Source organism: Mycena indigotica (genome assembly GCF_014461135.1).
Source record: "Mycena indigotica strain 171206Taipei chromosome Unknown Mind.scaff0004, whole genome shotgun sequence".
NCBI classification, from domain to species: domain Eukaryota; kingdom Fungi; phylum Basidiomycota; class Agaricomycetes; order Agaricales; family Mycenaceae; genus Mycena; species Mycena indigotica.
This window is the reverse complement of record NW_023503003.1, coordinates 4,347,571-4,371,210: the sequence shown is the minus strand read 5'-3', so window position 1 is coordinate 4,371,210 and position 23,640 is coordinate 4,347,571. Positions and strand designations below refer to the sequence as shown.

General features: G+C 52.5%; 5 protein-coding genes across 5 annotated transcripts; 4 read left to right on the top strand and 1 right to left on the bottom strand.

Moving 5' to 3' along the window:
• Positions 1–192: 192 nt before the first annotated feature.
• MIND_00520700 (1-phosphatidylinositol-3-phosphate 5-kinase) lies at positions 193–5,850 on the top strand (the record flags this gene model as incomplete). Its single annotated transcript, XM_037361997.1, has 5 exons — positions 193–916; positions 971–1,688; positions 1,739–3,352; positions 3,408–4,761; positions 4,813–5,850. 5 exons carry the CDS (start codon positions 193–195, stop codon positions 5,848–5,850), a joined length of 5,448 nt encoding a protein of 1,815 aa, XP_037222289.1.
• Positions 5,851–5,887: 37 nt separating this feature from the next.
• Positions 5,888–7,666, top strand: MIND_00520600 (1-phosphatidylinositol-3-phosphate 5-kinase; the record flags this gene model as incomplete). Its single annotated transcript, XM_037361996.1, has 10 exons — positions 5,888–6,078; positions 6,124–6,341; positions 6,389–6,559; positions 6,615–6,718; positions 6,767–6,916; positions 6,966–7,056; positions 7,110–7,231; positions 7,279–7,318; positions 7,370–7,524; positions 7,583–7,666. The coding sequence occupies 10 exons, from the start codon at positions 5,888–5,890 to the stop codon at positions 7,664–7,666; spliced, it is 1,326 nt and encodes a 441-aa protein (XP_037222288.1).
• Positions 7,667–8,027: 361 nt separating this feature from the next.
• MIND_00520500 (Carbamoyl-phosphate synthase) lies at positions 8,028–9,611 on the top strand (the record flags this gene model as incomplete). The annotated part of the gene is made up of 5 exons (XM_037361995.1): positions 8,028–8,081; positions 8,134–8,278; positions 8,329–8,406; positions 8,452–8,573; positions 8,625–9,611. 5 exons carry the CDS (start codon positions 8,028–8,030, stop codon positions 9,609–9,611), a joined length of 1,386 nt encoding a protein of 461 aa, XP_037222287.1.
• Positions 9,612–12,611: 3,000 nt separating this feature from the next.
• Positions 12,612–13,375, top strand: MIND_00520400 (uncharacterized protein; the record flags this gene model as incomplete). Its single annotated transcript, XM_037361994.1, has 3 exons — positions 12,612–13,030; positions 13,080–13,233; positions 13,283–13,375. The coding sequence occupies 3 exons, from the start codon at positions 12,612–12,614 to the stop codon at positions 13,373–13,375; spliced, it is 666 nt and encodes a 221-aa protein (XP_037222286.1).
• A 4,801-nt stretch (positions 13,376–18,176) lies between these two features.
• On the bottom strand, positions 18,177–19,123 carry MIND_00520300 (ATP-dependent DNA helicase; the record flags this gene model as incomplete). Its single annotated transcript, XM_037361993.1, has 2 exons — positions 18,177–18,766; positions 18,820–19,123. 2 exons carry the CDS (start codon positions 19,121–19,123, stop codon positions 18,177–18,179), a joined length of 894 nt encoding a protein of 297 aa, XP_037222285.1.
• Positions 19,124–23,640: the final 4,517 nt, after the last annotated feature.

Here is a 23,640-nt window from a genome sequence, read left to right as displayed (position 1 = left end):
GACTGCTCTGAAGCCGATTTTCATTAGCGACTCTCCACTATGGCTGTCCACTTGGGGCAGAACAGAGCGAAAGAGGCAATTCGAAGCTAAACTGGAGATCACATGATTCAGATGCCCCATCAATTACGCGACTTGACCAAAACCTTTATGGACGTCCACCCACGATAACGCGTTCTTTTCCTCTTGCGAACGATGGACTCGTCGCAGGTCTCATCTCCCACCCCAGGGACTTTCAGCACCCAGTCATCCCGTTCACGAAGCAGCACAAAACTCACGACAGATGACCTCACCAGCCTCACCTCGTTCAACCCCTTCTCCGAAGAAGATGAAAACGAGGAATCCTTCGTCACCAGCATATTCTCCCGCATGAAAAACACCCTTGCGCCTCTTACCTCAGCCTCAACCAGCGGCCCATCCCATCCATCAACCAACGCCCATACCCCCGCGTCAACGTCAGAGAACCGGAGACCGTCTTATACGATACCCCAACTCAGTTCCAACCTTACTTCCCGCACAACCAGCTCTAATGACAGACCCAATTCGTTGTCGGCTGTGCAGACTGCGCAGCCGGCGCCTCCACTGGTTTCGCTGACTCCAGCCCAGTCAGAGGTTCCAACCTACAGCGTCGACTTTGACCGATCGCCCTCTCGGAGTGGGGCTTTACCCTCATATGATTCACAGGACGGTGGGATATTTGGGACTTCGATACCAGGCTTCCCTATACCTGATGATGCGCGAAGCATCAAGACGACGACAAGCTTGCACAGATCTAACTCTGTGTCGAAGGTTATACGAAGGATACGTGGAGAAGGTCTTTCTCGCGACTATTGGATGGACGACGAGAACTGCAAAGAGTGTTATGACTGTGAAAGTGTTTTTACCACATGGAGAAGAAAGCACCACTGTCGAATATGTGGTGCGTCTTCTGGTCTTTATCTCTGTCTCTCTCTCTCTTACCAACCATCCGCAGGTCAAATTTTTTGCTCCCGATGTGCCTCGAATATCATCAAAGGCTATCGGTTTGGGCACGACGGGATGATACGTGTTTGCAATCTCTGTGTAGAGAAGCTAGCAAAAGTCGACGAAGATGATGATGACGACCGGCGCTCTGTGGTGTCTTCGGTCATGTCTTTTCCCGCTCACCAGCTCGGAATAGACAACACGTCGCTTTCATATCATCCACCGTCTCCCTTCTCCGCCTCACAATTGTTCAGCCGCACCGACGAACCGTTCAACTTGTATTCAATCGCGGAAACCAAACGACGGCGATCAGGTTCTGATGACAGTGGGTTTGGATCCCGGCCTATAACACCACCACTGGATGATGGTGTCTGGGAAACACTCAGTGACAATCCAGCACCGTTTCGACGCGGCTTATCCGATGACGAGGTCAATGTCCATGACCCCTTCAGCGCTGAAGATTCGCCTACCGCGTCAAGTTCCAAAGCACGTTTTGAATTCCCTGGCGCCATTCCTATCAACATCGATGCCCCCAGCTCGATACAATTTCCCAAAGGATCGCCAGACCACTTGGACAGTCCTGGTCCCCATAAAATGAGGTCACGTTTCAACTCATATGGCGGCGATTTCGAAGCCGCAACACCGTTCATCCGGAGTCGTGTCCAAAGCAGGCTGGACAATTTCCCTGGAGCAGAACCCGGATGGCGAACTCGACGAGAGAGCACAGCGTACGTAAACCCTTTCCTGCTATCCTTCCCCACTAGACTATCGTCAATAGCTATGCTCAAGAGCTCAACTTGACGTCCATGCTTCATCTCAAGATCATGCTCCGACAAATGCTTACGACGGAGAACATACCCAACCTCAAAGCGTGGGAGGAAACTCTGTTGAAATTGGCATTGCGCATCGCTCGCGAACTTACATTTACTGCGCTCCCTCATCGTCAAGGGCAGGATATGGACGTTCGGCGTTATGTCAAGATCAAGAAAGTGCCTGGTGGTATGCCATCCGATTCCGAATACGTCGACGGAGCCGTAATCACCAAGAACGTCGCCCACAAGCAAATGTCTCGTGTGCAGAAGAATCCCCGAGTCATGCTCGTGACCTTCCCGCTCGAATACTATCGCCAGGAAGGCCAATATATGCATTTTGCGCAAGTGGTCCGCCAAGAGAAAGAATATCTAGGGAACTTGGCGACTCGTATTGCGGCGCTCCGTCCTCACGTTGTTTTGGTCGAAAAGTCCGTTTCTAGGCTGGCACTTGAGGCTCTGGCCAAGTACAACATCGCTGTTGCCCGCACTGTCAAACCCTCTGCTATCCAAACAGTCTCTCGGATGACACAATCTGATGTCTTCTCTTCCATGGACAAGCTTGCTCTAGAACCTCGTTTAGGCCACTGCTCGCGGTTCCGCATCCAAACATTCGACCATCCTCTCATTCCTGGTAGGCGGAAAACGTATATGCGCTTTGAGGGTTGTTCACGTGACATGGGCTGCACCATCATTCTGCGAGGCGAGAATATCGAGACATTGCGACGCATTAAAAAGGTCACGCGGTTTCTCACATTCATTGTCCGCAACCTGAAGCTGGAGACGCATCTTTGGAAAGACTCAGTCATCACTCTGCCTTCCTTTAGCACGGACGCAGTCCCTTCATCACCTGGACGACATGCCTTCACTTTGTCGATTTCTTCGGTTACCTCCCTGATGTTTCCGTCGTCGCTTTCTACACCACGACTTGCTACTCCCACGCCTGGAATGCGTCCACAGGAGATTGTTTTTGATGACTCAACAGATGAAGATCTTCCCAACGAGGATGCTGAACAAATTCGACTGTCTCGACGAATTGACCAAGCCTTAGAACCATACAACACTACGTTCATCTCCGTTTCCGCGACATTGCGTTTCCCACCACCCCAACCAATCCGAAGAATGAAGGAGCTCGATATCGAATTGCTGGAAGCCAAACGGCGTTGGGAAGATGAAGTCATTCGTCGAGAAGAGAAGAGTCATCCGCAAAGCAGCCTGAGCTCGGTAACCACTCCGCAGGTTGCTCCTGCCATCGACATCATGCCTGCATCCTTGCCGGACGACTTGAATGCTCAGATAGAAGCACTCGCAGTTCCCAACCTGAGCATTCCTCCGACCCCAAGTGAAGGAATCACCCCGCGGATGCTTTCACCGCGACCTATCGAGGAATCAACAAGTTATTTCTCGCACCCGAATGGCATGATGTCCCCGCTTTCCTATATGGGCTCTTCGTTGGTTGCTTCCCCGCTTGAAGAATCGCGAGAGTTGCTCAAAACGGTGGAAGACATCGAACTTGAGAGCAAGTACAAGCAGCTCAAATGGCAGCATGAAGAACAAAGGCGCATTTGGGAATGGTATCTTCGGTAAGCCACTTGTTGATTCACTTATGACCTGTCTTTTGTTGACTGACTTTTATAGTAAAAACGCCGACGACTTTGTTGTTGAGAAATATCAATGCATCAGCCTCTACGAATATGTGATCCCGCTATCTGAACTTGGCCTCCAACGCGCATGTTTCGCTCCTCAACTCCATTACTACACGTTCTACGGCGAAAACGACTGCACTTTAGGCCAATATATTGAGAAATGTGTCAACGATACTCTGGTGCAATTCCTCGATCCTAAAGCGGTTTGCACTGGCAAAGGATGCGAGCAACCACTGGCTCGTCACTGTCGCGTCTACATCCACAATGAGACCCGTCTTTTTGTCGCTGTCGAACAATGGGACGGGCAAATCATTGGCCGGATGAATCATCTTCCAGCCCCCGACCTCGTCACCACCTGGAGTGCCTGTCGTGTGTGTGGCTCTGCAACACCGTTCATTCCTGTTTCGGAAGAGATGCAACGGTACTCGTTTGCCAAGTTCTTGGAGCTCCATTTTTATCCTGCCGACGTCAAGCTCGTCCAAGGTGCCGGATGTCAGCACAATATATACCAGCATCATATTCGGTACTTTGCGACCAAAGGGATGACCGTGCGCTTTCAAGCCAATCCGATAACTCTCCATGAGGTTGTTTATCCTCCCTTCCGAATTCGTGTCCGTCCAGAAACACAACTCGAGCTGAAGAATGATGACTTTGACCGGCTTCATCGACGCAATCTTCTGTGGTACACCAGTCTCATCGACGACCTCAAGCTCATCAGCATCGATGCTGCAACTGGCGACGAAGAAAACGACGCTCGTCTAAACGCTGACGTAAACAATTTGATCGCACGTGCCGAGATGGAGAAGGAGGACATTAGTCGACTGATAAACCGCATCTATCGCGAGTCAGCGCCGACGGACACGTTTGCGCTGAACCAAGTGCACTCTTACCGCCAGGATAAGATCGTTGCGTGGCAGCAGGACTTCGATCGTTTGCCCAAACCTAAACCGTTGGAACGAAATGGTAAACGAACATCGACATTTGGCTCGGTTCGCTCCATGTGGCCCCGCAGATATGACCTCACTGGCGCATTTGACAGTCCGCATCTTCCTTCATCGAGTGTCTCGGAAGCAGAAGAAGGGCCGTTGGGTCTGCGGAGAGTGACTGGAGACTCGTTTACATCTACTTCATCTGCCTCTGAGCCAGAATCAGAGGCTAATGCAGATGAACCGATAGTTCCACAGGCTCCGAAACAGACCACAGAAGTACCAAAGGAGGAGACAGGGACCCCTCTCCCTCCAACGATTGCGGAAAATGAGGTCAAATCGGATCCAGAAAGCGACTCGACAATTGGTGCAGGAAGAGACGAGGCGTCTCCAGAGGGTCTCAGCTCTCCTCAGCCTCCGGTAAATTTCCACGAACCTCATCTGTTTCTTTGCATATTGACACGATACCAGGCCAGATCGAAACCATTGCCCTCTAGGCTACCTCGTCGCGCATCCACACAACTCAACGTGGCCGAATTGGTAAGGAAATACCAGGACTTTCTTCCACCTCAAGGAGTACACGATCTCGCCAAGACCGCATTCCCTCCTCGCATTGTTGTCTCGGAAAGTGAGCAAGAGTATAACAGCCCTATTCGACTAGGTCCACGAGCCAAAAGCCGGCATCGCGTTCCCGCTCGCAAGCAGTCCACATCGGATTTTGAACAGGGCTATGCAGCCAATATCGCCCCTAAATATCTTACCCATTCTCGTCGGGCCCTTCCTCAGAGCCGCATTCCAGGCCCAATCGAAGTCCAATCGCAAGCATCTTCACGTAGACCGTCTCCGGAAAAACGCTCTAGTAGTGGTAAAGGGCGTGATGTCCGATTTGGGCGGTCTTCTCGACCTTCATCTCCCCCACCGAAACCGTCTGTTACGACCCCTGGCGGAAAACCTGCGAAGGCCCGTATACCAGGACGAACTCGAGATAAAACTCCTTCTCGTCCTGCCACTGGCCCTGGCGCAAAATCAACTTTCCGAAAGCCGACTGGACAGGGCAATAAGGTATCTAATATTGCGAAGCATTTTGAGCGGTTAGGACGCGATGCCGAACGGTCTAAAACTCGATATGCAATCATTCGCGGACGGCGAGCACGTCCTGTTGCCTCTGCACGCGCCAAAGTGGAGGTGTTAGATAGTGTCAAAGACGCTATCAAAGATGAGTCGGATACTTCTGAGTCGTCAAGCGAGGCAGATGATGAGGGCGACGAAAACGAAGAGGAGGCAAAGCAACTGCCTGAAACGGTACCAGAGGAACGATCTCAAGAGCGGCAAGAGCAATCGTCTCCAGAGGATTCCATCATTCCCGAAGTCACCGTGAAAAGTCCTCCACCTGCAGAGACCCCGGCTGTCGCCCCAGCCGAGCCCTCAGCTTCCACCGAGCCCCCCTCACCGTCTCCAGCCACCAGGACCGTTATCTCTTCCGCCTTCACCATTCCTTTCATCTTTTAAAGATATCGGCAACCCACTCACGCCCCCACCACCCGACATGGATCTAACCAGTGGCACTGAGCGAAACTCAATTTTGAAGGCCATCTCAGGGTTATGGCAGCAGCCTCTTGCGTCACGAAGTCCATTCGAAGCTGATGACCCCATGAACGACCCAGAGCATATATTCCGAGAATCATCGATGGTCGTGCGTACTGACGAGCCGACTTCAATCATCGCGCTTGCGCTGAAGTGAGTGAATCCTAGTTTAGTGAACGACGACTGATAACTGTTCAGTTCTCCTCAATATCGGGATATGCTTTCTAGGTCTCGGGCAGAAAAGCGGACCGCCGTTCGGGAGGCCAAGTTGACTGAAGGCGAAGCTTTTATGCCTGACGACAAGTCAGTGGCGGAGTCAAGTTCGACATGGGGCGTCGTGGATGTGGATGCTATCGAGCTTGCAGATCCTACCGAGGATATGAAGATAGCCTCTTCCAAGCTCCCTTGGGCTATCTGTAAGTGACCAAATATCAGACTTTCTAAACTCTCATCTTTCTTCCAGCATTCGAAAGCGGTGGCCTGACGATCAGTTGCACGGTGCTCTATCCAGAGCAATTTGATGCTCTCCGACGGACGTACGACTGCGAAAAGAGTATGATTGAGTCGCTTGCGCGATGCATTAAATGGGATGCCAGCGGTGGAAAGTCGGGGTCTGCTTTTCTCAAGACTCGAGGTATGTGATGGAATCATTGCACGTGACACGGAGAAATTGATGGCGTTTCATGTAGATGATCGATTCATTGCGAAGGAGCTTTCGCGGCCTGAGTTGCAAACCATGGAAACGTTTGCTCCTGCGTACTTTGACTACATGTCGTCGGCGGTGTCTGCGGATGTGCGTGCTATTTTCTCTCTCTCTTTTTGATTTCCTAACTCTTGGTAGCGACCCACTTTGCTCGCTAAAATCTTTGGATGCTACAAGCTGACTTTCAAGAAGACTGGAAAGGACAAGGCTCATGGTGGCAAATCTAAGTCCACCCAGATGAACCTGCTTGTGATGGAGAACTTGTTCTACAACCGACGATTTTCGAAGGTGTGTTTTGGATCATTCTTGTTAGAGCTGATGATTAAATTGGAAGCAGTTGTACGATCTCAAAGGCTCAACTCGCAATCGACGGGTCCAGTCCACAGGACGGGAAAATGAAGTTCTTCTAGACGAGAACTTGGTTGAGAGTGAGTGTATACTGTCACAGATCGACATGGTGTTGATATGTTTTTTTTTGTAGCTGCCCATCTCACGCCTTTTTATCTGAGAGAACACTCCAAACGGATCCTCCGCGGAGCTCTCTACAACGACACCAAATTCTTGAGTGACGTGAATGTCATGGATTATTCCTTCCTCGTTGGCGTAAGTTCTACTTTTCTTGAAGACACCAGCGCCTAAGATTCCATCAGGTCGATAGTCAAAATAATGAGCTGGTCATCGGCATCGTCGGTGAGTAGATTATACGCGTCTTACAGTCTGTTTCTCATTGTTCTTCTCTAGACTATATCCGCACGTACACCTGGGATAAGAAGCTCGAAAGCTGGGTCAAAGAATCAGCTTTCCTTGGTGGTGCCGCTCGTGGCGAGCCTACTATCATCACACCTAAACAATACCGACAACGATTCTTGGGTGCAATGGAGCGCTATTTCCCTCTGGTTTGTGTCATCTCTTCTAATTCAGGCCTTCGCTCTCACACCCTCTCTCTCTATTCAGGTGCCAGACCGCTGGATGAAGCAAAGAGACTCACCAGAATTCGAAGAAGACTCGCATCTATTGGAGTTATGGCCTGATTGGTAGAGATGAAGTGTTTTTTTTCCTTCCCTTGGCTCCTTTACCCACATTGTAATACCCTGCATCTGTACACTACTGCATTGCTCTTTGGAAGCTCCTACGTGTTCGCGAACTTCGACTGACACCGAATCTCACCGAATTAGGTGGCCCGGATCAGAGGGAAACACGATCACCTGAGCCTTAGTCAGCACACAGGACACGATTCTACAAGGAGAGAGCCCACTGAATCGTTAGCTGAGGCAAACAAAAAACTCCCAAGCTTCTGCTTTCGAACAAGGCGCATCCACAAAAACTGAGTTGTTGTAAAATGACATCAAGTCACATGACCAGAAATTCTTTGCCGAAAACATCAACCACACACGCCAACATGGAGGACAGGTTCCGCATGTTGCAGGCCTCCATTCAAGACGCCTTGGACGATGTTTGTGGTGCCTCTCGACTCGCCGGGCCTTGCTTACCTCTCTTGAACTTAGTTGTCGTCGCCGCGCAGCTCAAACGAAAGTCGGCTTGATGCGTTGCGGACACTGGAGCGGCTCTTGGCAACATCGTTCGTCCCGGAGAGGTCGACGGAGGATACGGAGTACTTCCTGGCCCTGCAGTATACCTTCGAGTGCAACGGTGCGTTGTTGCTATCGCCAGCGGTAACAAGAACTGAATGTTTTCCCTAGTTGCTTCGCGGATTCTGAGCTGGACGGTGGGCAACATATCCAAGATTGATGCTTTGACGACCAGAGGTGTCCCCGAAGGTGTGTTCCGCTTCAATCCTTTCCTTCCGTTGACGCAATTGTCAGAGAACGAATTGGAAGTGGCGCTTCTGACCACGCAGTTGCAACTGGCGATGTCGATATTGCAAGGTGTATGCTTGACTCATCCGGCGTCAAAGTTCTATCTCGGACGCAAGTACTCGTTGGAGGTGTGCTCATCGATGTTCTATTGCTGTTCACAATGTAACCGCCAATCTTAGGTTCTGTTAGACCTTTTCCTCGCCTCTCGCCATCTCGCCTCTGCCCCCTCATCGTCCCGCTCTCCTGTCAAGCCAAGCGCAGCCCCACCGCCCCTTGCATCGGTCATTCTCGACACTCTCCTCTGCATTCTTGTCGACTCCTCTCCCGCTCTGCGCGTATTTGAATCCTGCGAGGGCCCCCAGGCTGTCGTCAAAATTCTGAAGCGGGCAGCCACTCCGAGCGAGGTCCGCATGAAGTGTGTCGAGTTCCTGTATTTTTATTTGTTGGACGAAACAACTCCGTCGAGACCTACCGCCACTCCCAATCCCGCAACGCCAAAGCCTCAGGCGGTGGTAACTGCGCCATCCACGCCTGCCGCTTCAAATCCTCTGAACAAAAAGCCCTTTATAAATGCCACACCTGCACGCCCGTTATCGCTTTACGGCTCGTCGACATATTCGTTGACTTCGAGCGCATTTGCTTCCTCTGACGACTCGAACGAACCTTCTTCGTCATCCGCGTCATCCTCACGCTCGACTTCGGGGAGCTCGGCGAGCTCGTTTTCGTCCACATCGTCCAACGCTGGGTCGACTTCGCCCAAGAAACATACGCAGATGCTGCCTGGCTTGGGCACCCCTCGCCACCCCTCGTCTCGCCCGCTGTTGATGCTGAGAAAAGACCTCGATTTTGTGCCGTTGAGTCCGAAGAAAGCACCGGGAGAGAGCCCGAGGAATATAGCAACACCCATGAGACGGACACATACCCGGACGCGGTCACGCCTTGCGTCGACTTCGTCTACATCCTCAGAAGAAGGCACTGCTGGAGCGCCAATTGAGGACCGCAGTCGGACATCGAGTGCGAGTTCGGGCGCGGAGACTATTCGTGAGGATGATGGGAGCAGGGCGAAGACGACAGAGGAGAAGAAGCGGCTGCTGTCGACGATGCTGGGGAATGTGGAGGCGCTGGTGGAGGGCGTGAGGAAAGCGGGGATTTGGGGGCTTGGGTGATATGACAACAACTCGGACTCTTGTTGTGGACTGAATGCTTTCGCAATGCTTTCGTTAAAAATATGTCATGTTCTATGTAACCAAGATCTTTTTCGTTCAAGCGCTGGCAGGAAAGCGCACCTGGCGCTTCGACCCGAGACTATTTCTCATGCTCTAAGTAAAGGCGGCTCTTACCGCCATTTCCCGCGAACTTACAGCGATTCCTGAATGTAATGACAATGTCACATTTTTTTTCGCGCCCTTCTCAAAAAGGAAACCATGCCTCCATTTGCGTTTCTGGCATTGACTGAGCCTCAAACTGTATCCAAAATCAGAATTTCAGTCAGTAGATGTAGTTGGTCGAGAGTAAAATGTGTTGTGGCTAAGCAAGAATGTGTCATGCCGATCGGTGCCTAGCGCTCGATGAACCTGTCGCAAAACTGACCTTCAACCCATCCACTATCCTTGAGGACAAGTAATTTGAGTGTCCACCATAGCTATGAGAAGTATTCAGTGCACTGAAATTGTTTGTAGTGCAATTGGAAGCTTGGGAGCCATGATTTCCTTTTTGAGATGGGGCGCGAAAAAAAATGTGACATTGTCATTACATTCAGGAATCGCTGTAAAAACGCCGTACTGCTGTTGAATAGTAAGTCGTCAATCACATCTACACGTAATACGGTTGGCGACTGAGGTCAAGGTCTAAATTTTCACGCAAGTGTCATGATTGACTGTTGGGGTCCGTGTTTCGTATGTAATGACATCTCGCCGTGACGGATACGATCACGTGACCGACCGACTCGCGCGCAGCAACTGCTTATTAGCTGCTCTCACTTCCTGTAGCAAGTCATTTATATATTGATTTGGAAAATGCGTCAGTTAACCGCAGAGTTGACCACTCTGATATTGAGATCAATGGCCTATTTTGTTGTGTATTGATTTTGAAGGCAGCCGGGGTGCTATTCGGAGACAGCTGGGGCCACCAGCTCACCAGTCAGAGTAAACTGGGTTCCAACTGTATGTAGAATCCCTGCATTTGGGAGTGCACTCATGAATTGTGCAGAGAGGCGGACATCACGCTGAAATTGATGCGCCATCAACAGTTATCAGCGCGGTCTTATGGGCTCATATCACACTTCAATCATACCTGATCCGCCACGCCCAGTTATGTCATTTCATTGTGTTGTAGGTCCCTATCCACGTATGAGTGATTCCACACACCTGAAGAGTCGACGGTGCTGAGCGCTGAGCACCGACGGTTGCGCCACTGATGCGCGCTTGATATGCGTAATGACGATGACATCAGACGGGTCTCGGCCAGGCCTGTCACGGGGTACCAGGACCCCGCAGACTTCTTGATTTCAGGAATTGCCTTTCGGGTCTTGATTCACACGCGCCAACAGTATCACAGCATGATGTTCATTTTCTGATCCCCTCGCATTAAAGATCGATGGGCCACTCTCTGAAACTGACAGTTCGAATTCGGGGGCCAAAATTATCGTCGGACGTTGTAATATATAAGAGTAAGCTCATTTTCTGCTTGAGGGCATGGCCCAACTCTTGTCAGCCTTGACCAATCTTGTATCATGTGTCGACGACACAACCAACCAATACCTTCTCCTAGGCACCTTCATCCTCGCTGTAACCATCTTCTCAGCACGAAATAAGGTCCCTCGGGCACGCGCAAAACGAGCTTGATCAGGTGATCGAGCAGACCAAAGACCTATTCGACATAGCAAGAGAGGCACATCTCTTCCGGGATCGTACCGTTGGACTTGACGTCCAGTTGGGTTTACTACGGTGCGCCGCTCTCTTCTCTGTCTGGCCAAGCTAATAAACCGCAGAGCACAAAAGGAACAATGTCGTCTGCGAGCTCTAATGCTGGACCAATTTGGCGCATCCTCTTCAGCCCGGCAGTACCTCTATCTCTTCGGCACCATTTCGCGCCAGCTCCAAGACTGCACAGACAAAGTTTACGCAGTCCAGTTGATCATCCTGGTAAATTGCAACAAGTTTCCGCTGCCAATGGTCGCTCATCCCACTGTCAACGTAGAAAATCATCGAGGACGAGAAGCAACAGCGCCATTCGGAAGAGGCGGCGGATGTGCAGGTCATCATAGCCTCGGGATCATCGTTATCGTTATCGCTCGCTTAGATCCCTTATCTAAATGAATGTCAGTCGCCACGTTCCATCGGACCATCACACTCAGCGATCAGATCCGCAACGGGCGGATCCCCACATGATGTCATATTTTTGCCATGCGAGGCTGGTCTGCCGTCGCATCCAACTAATCGAGTGCGAAGTCGTAACTTACAGCGCGTTATACGTGCTCCGCCACCTGGGCTAGGCGCAAATGCCACCGGGGAATGCTTGTTGCGGCTACTTGCATAGACTGATTCAGGAGTTGCGTCCGGGGAAGGAGAACCCTGTCAGTGGGTCGGCGAGACTTCGCAATCGGCGTGCCAAGCGCTGAGAAGCTACAGCCAGTTCAGATTGCCGCCAATTGAAGTTGAACATACGCAAACCGTGAAAAAGAGGCCCGCCGGGGCCGCAAATCAAGAAAATGCACATGAACCTGGATTGACACTTGGGCGCTTAGGCGTCAGCCTTAAGTCCGTGGTGGGGTGGCGCATTGACACAAGCCCCAGTGAGCAATAACTTGAATAGGCGAATGACTTGAAGACGACATTCCTTCGGTGGTAAGTCGAGACTCGAGAGAGGCAGTGGCATGTCAATGTGTGAGTGGCTCGAAATTCCGAGTTTGGAAAAAATCCAAGACTGGAGAAGTACGTGGATTCCGAACGCAGGTGTTTTGTGTGTGAGTGTCTTGAAATTCCGAGTTTGGAAAAATCCAAGACTGGAGAAGGACGGGGATTTATTTCCAAATGCAGGACATCAACCTCCTCATTCCCATGTCAACCTCGTTGATTGCGAAACTGCGCTATATGGGCTGATGAGCCTCGCGTCCGTCCATTCAGTGCCATTCAGCCTGAGAACCCGAAATGTCGTGAGAAGACACGATGTTTTCCTTGTTTGGTCTTTTACTTCATGAAGGGCCGCATCAAAGACACGCATCGCGTCAACCCAGAGAGTCGCAGATCCGGGCGCTATCTCCAAAAGGAATCTTTTGCTTGATATACGAACCGAGCGTCAGTATAAATGCTCGCTGCAACAGAACACAGCCTGGCATGGCTCATCTCCTCCGCTCCCTCCTCGACCTCGTCTCCTCTGAGGACAACTTCCTCGTCCAATACCTCATTCTTGTCGGGGTCCTCTTTTGCGCAACTGGCCTGTTTGCACAACGGCTTCTCCCTCACAAGTGCATCAGCGATTTGGAGCGCATGATCAACGACGCCAAGGACGCGTTCGATAGAGGGCAAGAAGAGCATTTACTGCGCGATCGCACAGTTCGTCAAAAGTTCAAGCAACGGCTATCTTCGTAGGTGCCCCGACCAGCAAAAGCGCATCCCGATTGAGACCTCCCACAGAATACAAGCACGAAAGGCCATTCTCCGTTCAGAAGTCCTCGTGACCTATGGACTGAGCTGTTCAGCCCGAGGGTACTTCTATCTATTCGGCGCCCTGGCACGGGAGGTGCGCAGCTGCCAAAAAGACGTCCAAAGTCTGCATTTGGTAATTTTGGTGCGCAGTTTCGTGGGAGAATTATTGTCATTGCTGATGGCGAGGACAGAAAGAGATCGAAGAACAGCTCAAGGTGATGCATTTGGAGGAGGCCGACGACCTCAGGGCTATTTTGGCGTCTAGCTCGTCTGCGGGGACGTGAGGGCGGCCATTGGCGTGTAGGAAAGGTTCAAGCGATGTCGAAGCACGATGGCAGTCGTTGTGTATATTAGATAGCATAAAAGAGCACGTTGAAAGTCGGATATTCAATGGTCAGGACCAATATCGGCCACAACGTCTATATAGTTCGCGAAGCTGGGAGTGGTGCACGAGAAATGAACCGCAGAACGGATAAGTGAGCACCAGACTGGAATGGCTGTCAGCTAAAGAGTCCATGCAACGGAGGAGACGGGACGAACCAGCTGCCAGTGTTGCGCGGTCACCGTCCAAGAGAGAACATTCCACCAGCTTCCAACAATCCACTCGCTTCCCGCCCAGCCCCAACTTCAGCCTCGCTGAATTGCTGAACATCTTAGGTCCAAGCTCGTTCTCGGATTATTCGATCTTAAAGCAGGTGAAAAATACCGCTCGTCAGAGATAGCTTAGGCGTCGCGAAAGTTTCGAGGGGGGACTTCACGTAGGACAGCGGTCCGGAACTCTAGTTGCAGAGGCCATCCGCGAGGACTGTCAAAGAGAAGAAGATGCTCTTGTCGACTATGCTGTGGACGCGTTGGTGGAGGGCATGTTGGGATGGCCTGTAAGTGGAGTGTCATCACTGCAAGAGGTGTCAGATCTTCTATCGGGCAACACTGTCTCACGACCCCCCCCCCAAAAGGGGATGTAGCTCCACAGGTTGTTTACGACAGGTTGTCGACGCAATGCCGACGACCAGCTTCAACCAGCGACTTGCTTTGTGCTGAAAACCCTGTCTACTTTCCTTGCACACTTAATGCACATGGCAATTCTTTTCAAAGGATCAGGCTTCAGCTCACCCCAAAATGGCCCGTCTTTCACGCAGAAGCAGCCCCACCATGGACATTACATTTTAAGAGCAGCATGACTTTCAGTTGCTTTTTTATATAATATGGAACCGCGGCCGCGCCGTGTGCTCGCTTCGCAATCCAAGTGTATTAAACAGGATATCTACGTGCAAAGTCATCTAGACGGCGCTGTAAATTACTACCGCCCAAGTTCTTGACCCGAGAATAGTCGAAGGGTCCATCAATAGCAATGTCCGTGAAAGATTTGACACGGGAGAGTCCAACAAATGTCAGCCCTACTGCAAACTCACTCTTCCCAAGTCCCAACTGGATGCATGGAAGTGTTAGGCCTTGTGATTTGTGAACAGTGACTGCCCAGGCCAACCGGAGAGGCACCTGCGTGCGGCTGAGGTTCTTGCCTCCAACATCAAAATTGGACTTGATAGGTGGGATAGGCACAATCGGAATGCCTTCCGGGAAGTCCGCGCGGGGCTCTGTCCGCCACAAAGTTGGGCCGGTGTAGTCCTTGCAGGACACCATGACTGCTATCGGAAGTTCAGAAGTTGCTGTTGCACCCTCTGGCCAGATAATGTCTTCCACAATGCCAAGTGTCGCATTAACAAGTCCTAAGGTAAGGTATGTCAACATCAGCGGCCGCCATGTAGACTTTGCGCACCATGTTCCTGCCACAAATTACGAGTGATCATTACTTTTGCCCCACGACAAAGTACCAAGTGATTTTCAAGTCCACCTGCATCATCTGCTGAGACTTTTGCCGCACCTACACCGTCGTTCCTTGCTAGAATACGCGCACATGAACGGTCAAGCCCTTGTATGGATCTCATGTTCTTTGCATCAACATCCTCGCGTCTGGTGTAAAGACAGATGCCGTCCTGGAAACGGGCTTTGTCGGCTGCGGGAAGTGAGGAGAGAAGACGTGTCTGCAGCATCTCCCATTCATTGATGCTGAGACCACCTTTAGATGCGTGGTCAAGGAGAGAGCACGAAATTGCTCCTGCTCCGGAGAATTTCCCTGCTGCCGATGAACAATACGAAGGCGATAGCTAGTTGTAAAGAGGTCGTATAGCTGTTTTCCGTCTCGAGAAAGTGACCCGTTATCGGACGCAGCCGTGGATGGGGGACAATATAGCGCATGATCTCCAACAGGTGGAAGTTGCGCAAAGTCTCCAACAAGTGCAAGGTGTACACCCCCAAAGGGAGACTCGGCGCCTTCAGGACGGATCTGGCGTAGTCGAGAGTCTATTTGCGCAAGCGCACGTTGACCCAGCATGGACTTCTCGTCAATAATGATGAAGTGGACACCAATGAACTGTGTTTGAAGAGTTGCAAGCCGGGATCCAGTAAGCGGCAGAAATGATTTGTTGACCGGGAGACCAAGAGCAGAGTGAACAGTTCGGCCCCGTATATTGAAGGCTGCAACACCTGAAGGCGCCAAGACACGGATTGGGTCCGGCAGTCCGTGCTCTTCCGCCATGGCACGAAGTTGTTGGCATATTGCGTGAATGAGATATGTCTTGCCGCACCCAGCTGTGCCGTCGATGTTGAGAAGGGCAGGGGGAACCTCCTCGCCAGCAATAATTCGAGAGTATGCATCAATATAGCGGTTGAATATAGCACGTTGTTCGCCTGAGAGAGTATCCAGATTCACAGGCTCAGGCTGATGCGTTTCAACAGCACCTGCATTGCGCCTACACTCATCGAGGTATCCGGCAATGCGGTCAACATGGGCACAATTCATTCGTCCTTCATCCACACTCCAAGCAGCATCAATTGGACGTGTCCCAAGGTCGCTTCGCATCAAAAGCCGGAAGAGCGGCATGAGGATGGTCCCGTGCGAAAATTTGCCAATCTTCCTCTGTCATCCTCTCAACATCGGGGTTGACTTCCTCATCGTCATCGTCATCCTCTCTGATTGGACGACTCTCCTCCTCCCAACACCTCAGACTGTCCTGTGGATGCACATGGTTCCCTGCTCGACAGCGTGCGAACAACTCGGGCCAAGATCGCTCACCCTCTTCCGATTCGCGCAGTGTATCCATTTGGCGGAAAGGATGGTGAAGGATAACCTTGGTTCGGCAGAAATCGTCATAATGCTCTCCTTCGGGATTTGGGGAGAACCTTGGGAAGGCTCGAACAATGACCTCAGCTTTGCGGCGCTTTCGCCACTCATCCTTCCGCCACGAATATCCCTCAAAAACCTCCTGCAGTGAAAGGGCTTCCATATTTGCTGGTCGGCGCATATATCTATCATACTGTAAGCACAATTTTTATTCCGCCATTGAGATCTTACCTTTGTAGCCATGAATCTGATGTTACATGCCTACCGCCTGGCTCGTCCTCCTCCGTCTCTTCCGCACCCAGGTCCTCGTCTGACTCTGTCTCAAGGCGGCGCATACTCCCCTCCTTATCGAGAAAGAGAGTCTGGAAGGATGCAGATGTGCGCACAAGCGGAATACCAAGCAGGAGGTGAGCAGTTTCTTGGGCAGAATATGTGCGCTCGCCAAGCATCTTATTGAGCAGCCGTTGACAGGCCGACTGTGCCGTGCCGTTTGCTCCCATTCGCCCAACAACGTCCTGTAGAATCTCTGGGAACCCTGGGGCCTGTTGCTCCGCCTTTGTTGCATATTTTGCGATATAACTGTCCATAGGTGAGTTCCATTTGCTTGTAACTGCCGAGAAACTTACTTGAGAGCCGCGCTAGAGTTCATGACTGGCTTAATGTCAATATTTGCACGCCAGGCAAGCATCATGCCTGCATTGTAATTGTTGAGCAATGGGTCATTACGTCGTGGTTCAAATCGGACCCGTCTTTTTGCTGTCGAAGCCAATGGTTGAGGTAATGCCACATTCCATTGGATAGTCGAACCGGCAGACGAGACGTGGCTCTGACTGTCCTGGAACCTTCCGCTTGACTTGGCAATAGCCAGGTAAGCACTTTGTATGCCGCTGCACCCAATTCAAAAGCTCAGACAGCTCTTGCTTTGTATTTTGTGCAGTATTTCGATCTTTTGCGCAGGGATGTTCACCGAGCAACGGCGAGTTTTCGTCTTGTCGGGGGAATGGATTGAAGGTGCTGATGATCTTGTCCCAATAGGTCCGGAAGGCGCTCATCCTTTCCTGCTGCTCAGCAGGAAGTGGATCATTGTCGCTCTTCAATAAATCCCAGTTGATGGTATCAGGATTTGGTGCGTCTTTCAACCAGACAAATCCATGTATGTGACCGCTACCCCTCTCCTGCCACTCATAACGATACCAAAAGTGCTTAACAGGGAACATTGCACCGACGTAGTGCTTCATGAAGATCTGCACGCGGTGATCAAGATATGATGCTGCAATGTGCGGGTTACGTTCAAGCGCAAGACGACGTTGACGACGCTCTCGTTTTGCTACATCCGGCTCAGCGGGGATGTCTGGTGATAGCTCGGAAGGCATATGCGAGTGGAGGTCTGGCCATTGGAGGTCGGGCGGCACTAAGGGTGAAGAAGAAATGTGGGGATCCTTTGACCCGAATCATGTCAGTGAGTTCATTTCTGCGGGCGTTCCAGTATGCACGCGTCCCACGAAGCTTTGCACCATATCTGATCATTTTCCGAGCAACAGATGCATCGCCTTCCTGCAATATTGCGACCAGTTCCTCTGTTGTAAGTCGTCCTGCCTCATGATTCTGTCGTACAAAAAACTTGTGACTGTGTTCGAGACCGTTGTCGCTGGAGGGTATTAAATGTAAACCACGGGAAACGACGGTGTCGGGCAAAGCGGCCACCTTCGTAGTTCATTAGGTGGGTGAAGTATTCCCCCAATTCAATCTTGCGTTGACGCGGAGAATAGAAGTCGGCAGCACCGTCGGGAAACAGTGTAGGAAATGCTTGTGCAATATAACCTGGTGTCCATTCGGCTATTGCATTTGGGTCAACAGGTGGGGCAGCGATCTGGAAAACAGGTAGGTGAGCATCATGATAAGTTTCAAGTTGTTAACACACAATTGTCTGCTCGTAGGTTGGTCCAGCAACAGGTCCGGCAGCGCCGACGAATCTCCTCAACCTCTCGGCATGCAACATTGTCAAGATTCGGAATACCACCATTGAATGTCCCTTCTTCCTCGCCGCCATCTGTCCCGGCAGCCTGATTGGGTCCAGCAGGACCTGGAGCACCGTCTGCCTGACGCCCTTCACGACATGTTGGAATACGATCAACAACGCTGCCATTCATGGGCAGTTGACTCAAAGCGCCTTCGTCAAGCTCAAGATCTTGATATGCCTTGTCATGTGTTATCTTATACTCAAGAGCCTTGCGAACTTTTTCCCGCCGGACCACATAGTCAACATGCTGGGAGAGATCGACCCCGTCACGACGAATGATGACAATATCGACGTCTTCAGGTAAGCGTGGTAGTTTGGTTGCAATTTCGGTGATGTTCTGCGGGAGATTGACAATGTGGTCCTTGTAGCAGAGTTGGCGGCCTTTTGTGTAACGGACCTGCATCACTGTCTTGACACGCGCGATAAGCATTTCCTCAAGATCGGTGAGATTTTGTAATTCAGGTGGGATTGGACCTGATTTGCCGTTTTTCAGTTATGTTTTTGGAAAAATCGTAAGGGGCAAGTACCTGGATTAGTGTTGTTGTCTGTGGACCATTTTTTGACCTCTCCGTGGTCAGCATCGCATCTCTTGCATAGCATAGCTGTTTTCAGCTGCACATCAAAGCCCTCTTCTCGACAACCGGAACACCGCCCTATTTCAAGTTGCGCAAGCTCTGCATTCATCTTTGCTATTGCAGCAGCCTCGCGAGCAGATATAGCACTGTCTTCAGGTAGGTCGATGTCCATCATGTCAGACCCGTCGCCAAAAAACTCATCATACTCATCGACAGGCTGATTCTGGGCTACGCCTTCAGCCCCATCATCACCCATGTCGCCCTCTCCCCTCTCTACATCACCTCCATTGGCATTTCCATCAGCTGCTGCATAGCGGGCGCATTGGCGAGCGCGACAGTTGTTACAACTGCTGTAGAGACGATTGTTCTCTGTGTAGTCCTCCAAGGAAACATCATGACTGCCAACGGTGCAGTAGTGAAGGCCTGTCAGGAACAGGGCCGGCCCAGGCCCACGTGACGGTCTCCTGCCAGTCTGACAAGTGTGGGAAAGATGGTTCAACCCCCATAGCTGGGTGGTCGGCAGCCAGGCAGCGTAGATGGTGCCACTGCTGCAATAGAGAGCAGGGTAGGGACAGCTCGGGCGACTCGAGACGCCCCGCTGTCACGTTGTGTGACAGCGGTGTCACAGGATACGAGTAGTCGTCTAGAGTGTCCTACCCCTGCTGAAGGGAACGAGTCCATAGCCAAAGAGTGCTGCCCAGTAGAGTTGGTGCCCAAGGCATAGGGCAAGGGCATAGGCTGGGCCAGTTGAACAAGCCGTTCGGGCGGGGCGTGACGTAACGCGGTCACGCCCGACGGTTCGGGGGTCGAGGGGAGTCGCCCCGCAGCGGGGCTGCGGGCCCGAGACCCCTGGAGCACTTGAGAAGGGTTGCCAGTCCAAGGGGCGACATATCTCCTTTCCTGGAGGAACGAGTCGCTGTGGCTCCTAGACACCGCGTGACTGCGCGGTGTGACGCGTGACATGCGGGCCCGATCGGGCCCGCACCCTCCCATCGCCCCGTACCAGGGGAACCCAGAGCTTGAGGCCAGAGAGCAAGAAGAAGTGGCTAGGACAAGGGTGAACATAAGAGACAAGAGCCTGAGCTGTCCAGCCCAACCAAGGGCTCAGGTCAATGAGGCAAGCTAGCCTGGGTGTTGGAAGTCGTCTAGACGCCCCTTTCCCGGGGTATGGTTGCAGCAACCCCGCTCTAGGGGACCAGGCCGGAGTAGGGTTCAAAGGAAGAGACTTCAATGCTAAACCTAAGGTACAGGAGTAATACTCTAGTCTTTATATACTGTGGCCGCTAGGGGCCGATCGGGCCCGCTGAGGGTCGATCAGAATGGAGCAGGGGATGTCTCTGGTCGTCCCTGGTCGCTCCGCTAGGAGCCCAGGGACCATTCCTCTGGAAAGGAGCCGTGCCAATGTCGACACTAAGGAGTGTTTGACAATGCAACAGTAAGGAGCTCCCTCCTGGACCCTGTGGTTGTCTAGGGCCAATTGGGCCCGCTGTCAAGGGCGTCCGGCGGCGCATCATGATCCCTGATGGCGGGTCATGATGGCTTGATGGCTGACTAAAGCGCGATCCGTGATTATGTCCCTTCTCTGGGATATTAGTGTTGTTGCTCATTGCTTTGAGCTTGTGAATTATGAGGGCTTGTCAAGCCCTAGGGCTCTAAGGGTGGTGAGGGCCCGATGGGCCGTATAGGGCCCCGTTGGCCCGACCCGAACCCTGACATCACCCCCCCACTAGGCGAAACTCGTCCCGAGTTTTATCGTCCGATTTCCGTATCCAATTCCGATTTGTTGAGAAAAAAAAAAAAATTTCGTCATTCGCATGTAGATGCCTTCTCGTCGAAGGGCTTAGTCGATTCCTCTCTCGCGTCCAGGCCCCAGTCGCGTCCTCCCAAAGGATGATCAGACATCCTGACGCTCTCCTGGGTCTCCCCGTTCCCTGTTCCTGGCCGGGCGGAGGTGGTCGTACACCCCATCCGGTCCAGGCGCTGCGCCTAACCTCCCAGCACTCCTCCCCATCGCCTGTTTCCCCAGGCACGCCCTTGCAAGGGATGATCCGACATCCGGACGCTCCCGAGTCTCCCCGTATCCCGTTCTTGGTCGCAGAGGAGGCGGTCGTACACCCCATGCGGTCCAAGCGCTGCTCCAAACCTCCCAGCACTCCTCCCCATCGTCTGTTGTCGAGTTGGGCTCGGCGACGGCTCGACGCGTCCTTCTCGGTCACGTGCTTCCCACGTGTGCGTTCCTCCTCTACTGGGGCACCTGTTCCCTGTCATCACGTGCTGCGCGTGTTGCGGGCCCGCAATGGCCCGACACCAGCATTGGAGCGGACAGGCTGGGTCTTATCCATGACATCACCCCCTCCATAGGAACGACTCATCTCGAGTCGGCGTGGCTCGGTCGCCCCGGTTTCTCGGGGTGTTTTGTTGTTCACATTTTCCGAACACTGGCTTCTAGTTGCATGCTGAGCACCGGCTGCGCGTTTTTAGACCATTCGTAGCTTCTCCCGTTTGCGTGATGTCAGCCCGGTCCGGTCCAGTGCGTCCGCGTTTTTGCCATGTTCAGTCTCGTTGCCAGTCGAAGCCCAGAGGCGATGGGGTCGTTATGACGACGCCTAGCCATCCCTCTGTCCAGCCTCCAGTTTTGGGGTGTTATTGTCCCCGGTTTTTGCTGTCAGTGTGTGCCAGCCACCCCGTTCCAGGGGTCATCGTTGTTTTTTCGTATATGCAGATTTGGCCCGTCAGTTCGTCGGGGCCCGTCAGGCCGATTCGGGCCGATGTGGGCCGAATCGGGCCGATTCAGGTCATCGATCCCATCATCTTAGTCGTATGAGGGTTTGAACATCAATTCGCACGGTTTTGGGTTTGTCTGGTTGAAGGCCAGCACCTTTGAACGAAATTTCCCACGGTTGGGAAAGGGGTCATGTTTCGGGCACACGGGACGGGTCTCTTGCTAGTGAAAAGAGCCTGGGTCTGCTTCTTCCCCCAGCGCTCCCAGAGTGGTTTTCCACTCTCCTTGGCTGCTATAGAGGTGGGGACGGACTCAACGTTTCCCGTGCCTCAAGCGCCGTTCACTGGAGTGAACGCCCCATGGCAGAAAGAAGTTGCAGCCCAGAAGTCGACATCTGGGGGAGCCGATATTCCTTACCTCGGCGCCAGGGTACGAGAATTCGAAAGAAGAGGGTATAGGGAAAGAATTTGCCAAGTAGGGGCGAAAGAAACAAAGGTTTGTGTTCGGACACACGGGTCATCGGGCCCGTGGATTGACAGGCCAGACTTCGAGTCGGGCCGCGCAAGGTCTCCTAAGAATGCACACCAAGAACAAAACAGATGGATTGTCGGGCCCGCGAGTATGGCGAGCGGGGTAGATTTGAACCGAAAGGGCCCGTTAATTCGGTCCCTTGTCGTTGTCGGTGATCGAAGGTTCGAATCAGGTCGTTTCGTCTTGTCGTTAGGCGCAGAAGGTATGGAAGAACTCCTTAACCGGAGTGAACAAGTGGAGCAGGTTTTGACCTGTTCTCAGGAGTTTTAACGCGAAGGGGCGGACTCCTCAACCCATAAGACGAATGGAGCAAAAGTTGTTGGCTCCCAGGAGTTTCAAGACAAAAGGGATAACTCCTCAACCCATTGGACGAAGTGCCGACACATAGAGTGGTCGTTCAGCACAGAAAGGATTGCTCCAAGAACTTGGGCTTTCCAGAGAGCGCCCCACACTTGAAAGAAGGACAGTAAAGGAGGTTTAGCATTCTGTCAGGAACAGGGCCGGCCCGGGCCCACGTGACGGTCTCCTGCCAGTCTGACAAGTGTGGGAAAGATGGTTCAACCCCCATAGCTGGGTGGTCGGCAGCCAGGCAGCGTAGATGGTGCCACTGCTGCAATAGAGAGCAGGGTAGGGACAGCTCGGGCGACTCGAGACGCCCCGCTGTCACGTTGTGTGACAGCGGTGTCACAGGATACGAGTAGTCGTCTAGAGTGTCCTACCCCTGCTGAAGGGAACGAGTCCATAGCCAAAGAGTGCTGCCCAGTAGAGTTGGTGCCCAAGGCATAGGGCAAGGCATAGGCTGGGCCAGTTGAACAAGCCGTTCGGGCGGGGCGTGACGTAACGCGGTCACGCCCGACGGTTCGGGGGGTCGAGGGGAGTCGCCCCGCAGCAGGGGCTGCGGGCCCGAGACCCCTGGAGCACTTGAGAAGGGTTGCCAGTCCAAGGGGCGACATATCTCCTTTCCTGGAGGAACGAGTCGCTGTGGCTCCTAGACACCGCGTGACTGCGCGGTGTGACGCGTGACATGCGGGCCCGATCGGGCCCGCACCCTCCCATCGCCCCGTACCAGGGGAACCCAGAGCTTGAGGCCAGAGAGCAAGAAGAAGTGGCTAGGACAAGGGTGAACATAAGAGACAAGAGCCTGAGCTGTCCAGCCCAACCAAGGGCTCAGGTCAATGAGGCAAGCTAGCCTGGGTGTTGGAAGTCGTCTAGACGCCCCTTTCCCGGGGTATGGTTGCAGCAACCCCGCTCTAGGGGACCAGGCCGGAGTAGGGTTCAAAGGAAGAGACTTCAATGCTAAACCTAAGGTACAGGAGTAATACTCTAGTCTTTATATACTGTGGCCGCTAGGGGCCGATCGGGCCCGCTGAGGGTCGATCAGAATGGAGCAGGGGATGTCTCTGGTCGTCCCTGGTCGCTCCGCTAGGAGCCCAGGGACCATTCCTCTGGAAAGGAGCCGTGCCAATGTCGACACTAAGGAGTGTTTGACAATGCAACAGTAAGGAGCTCCCTCCTGGACC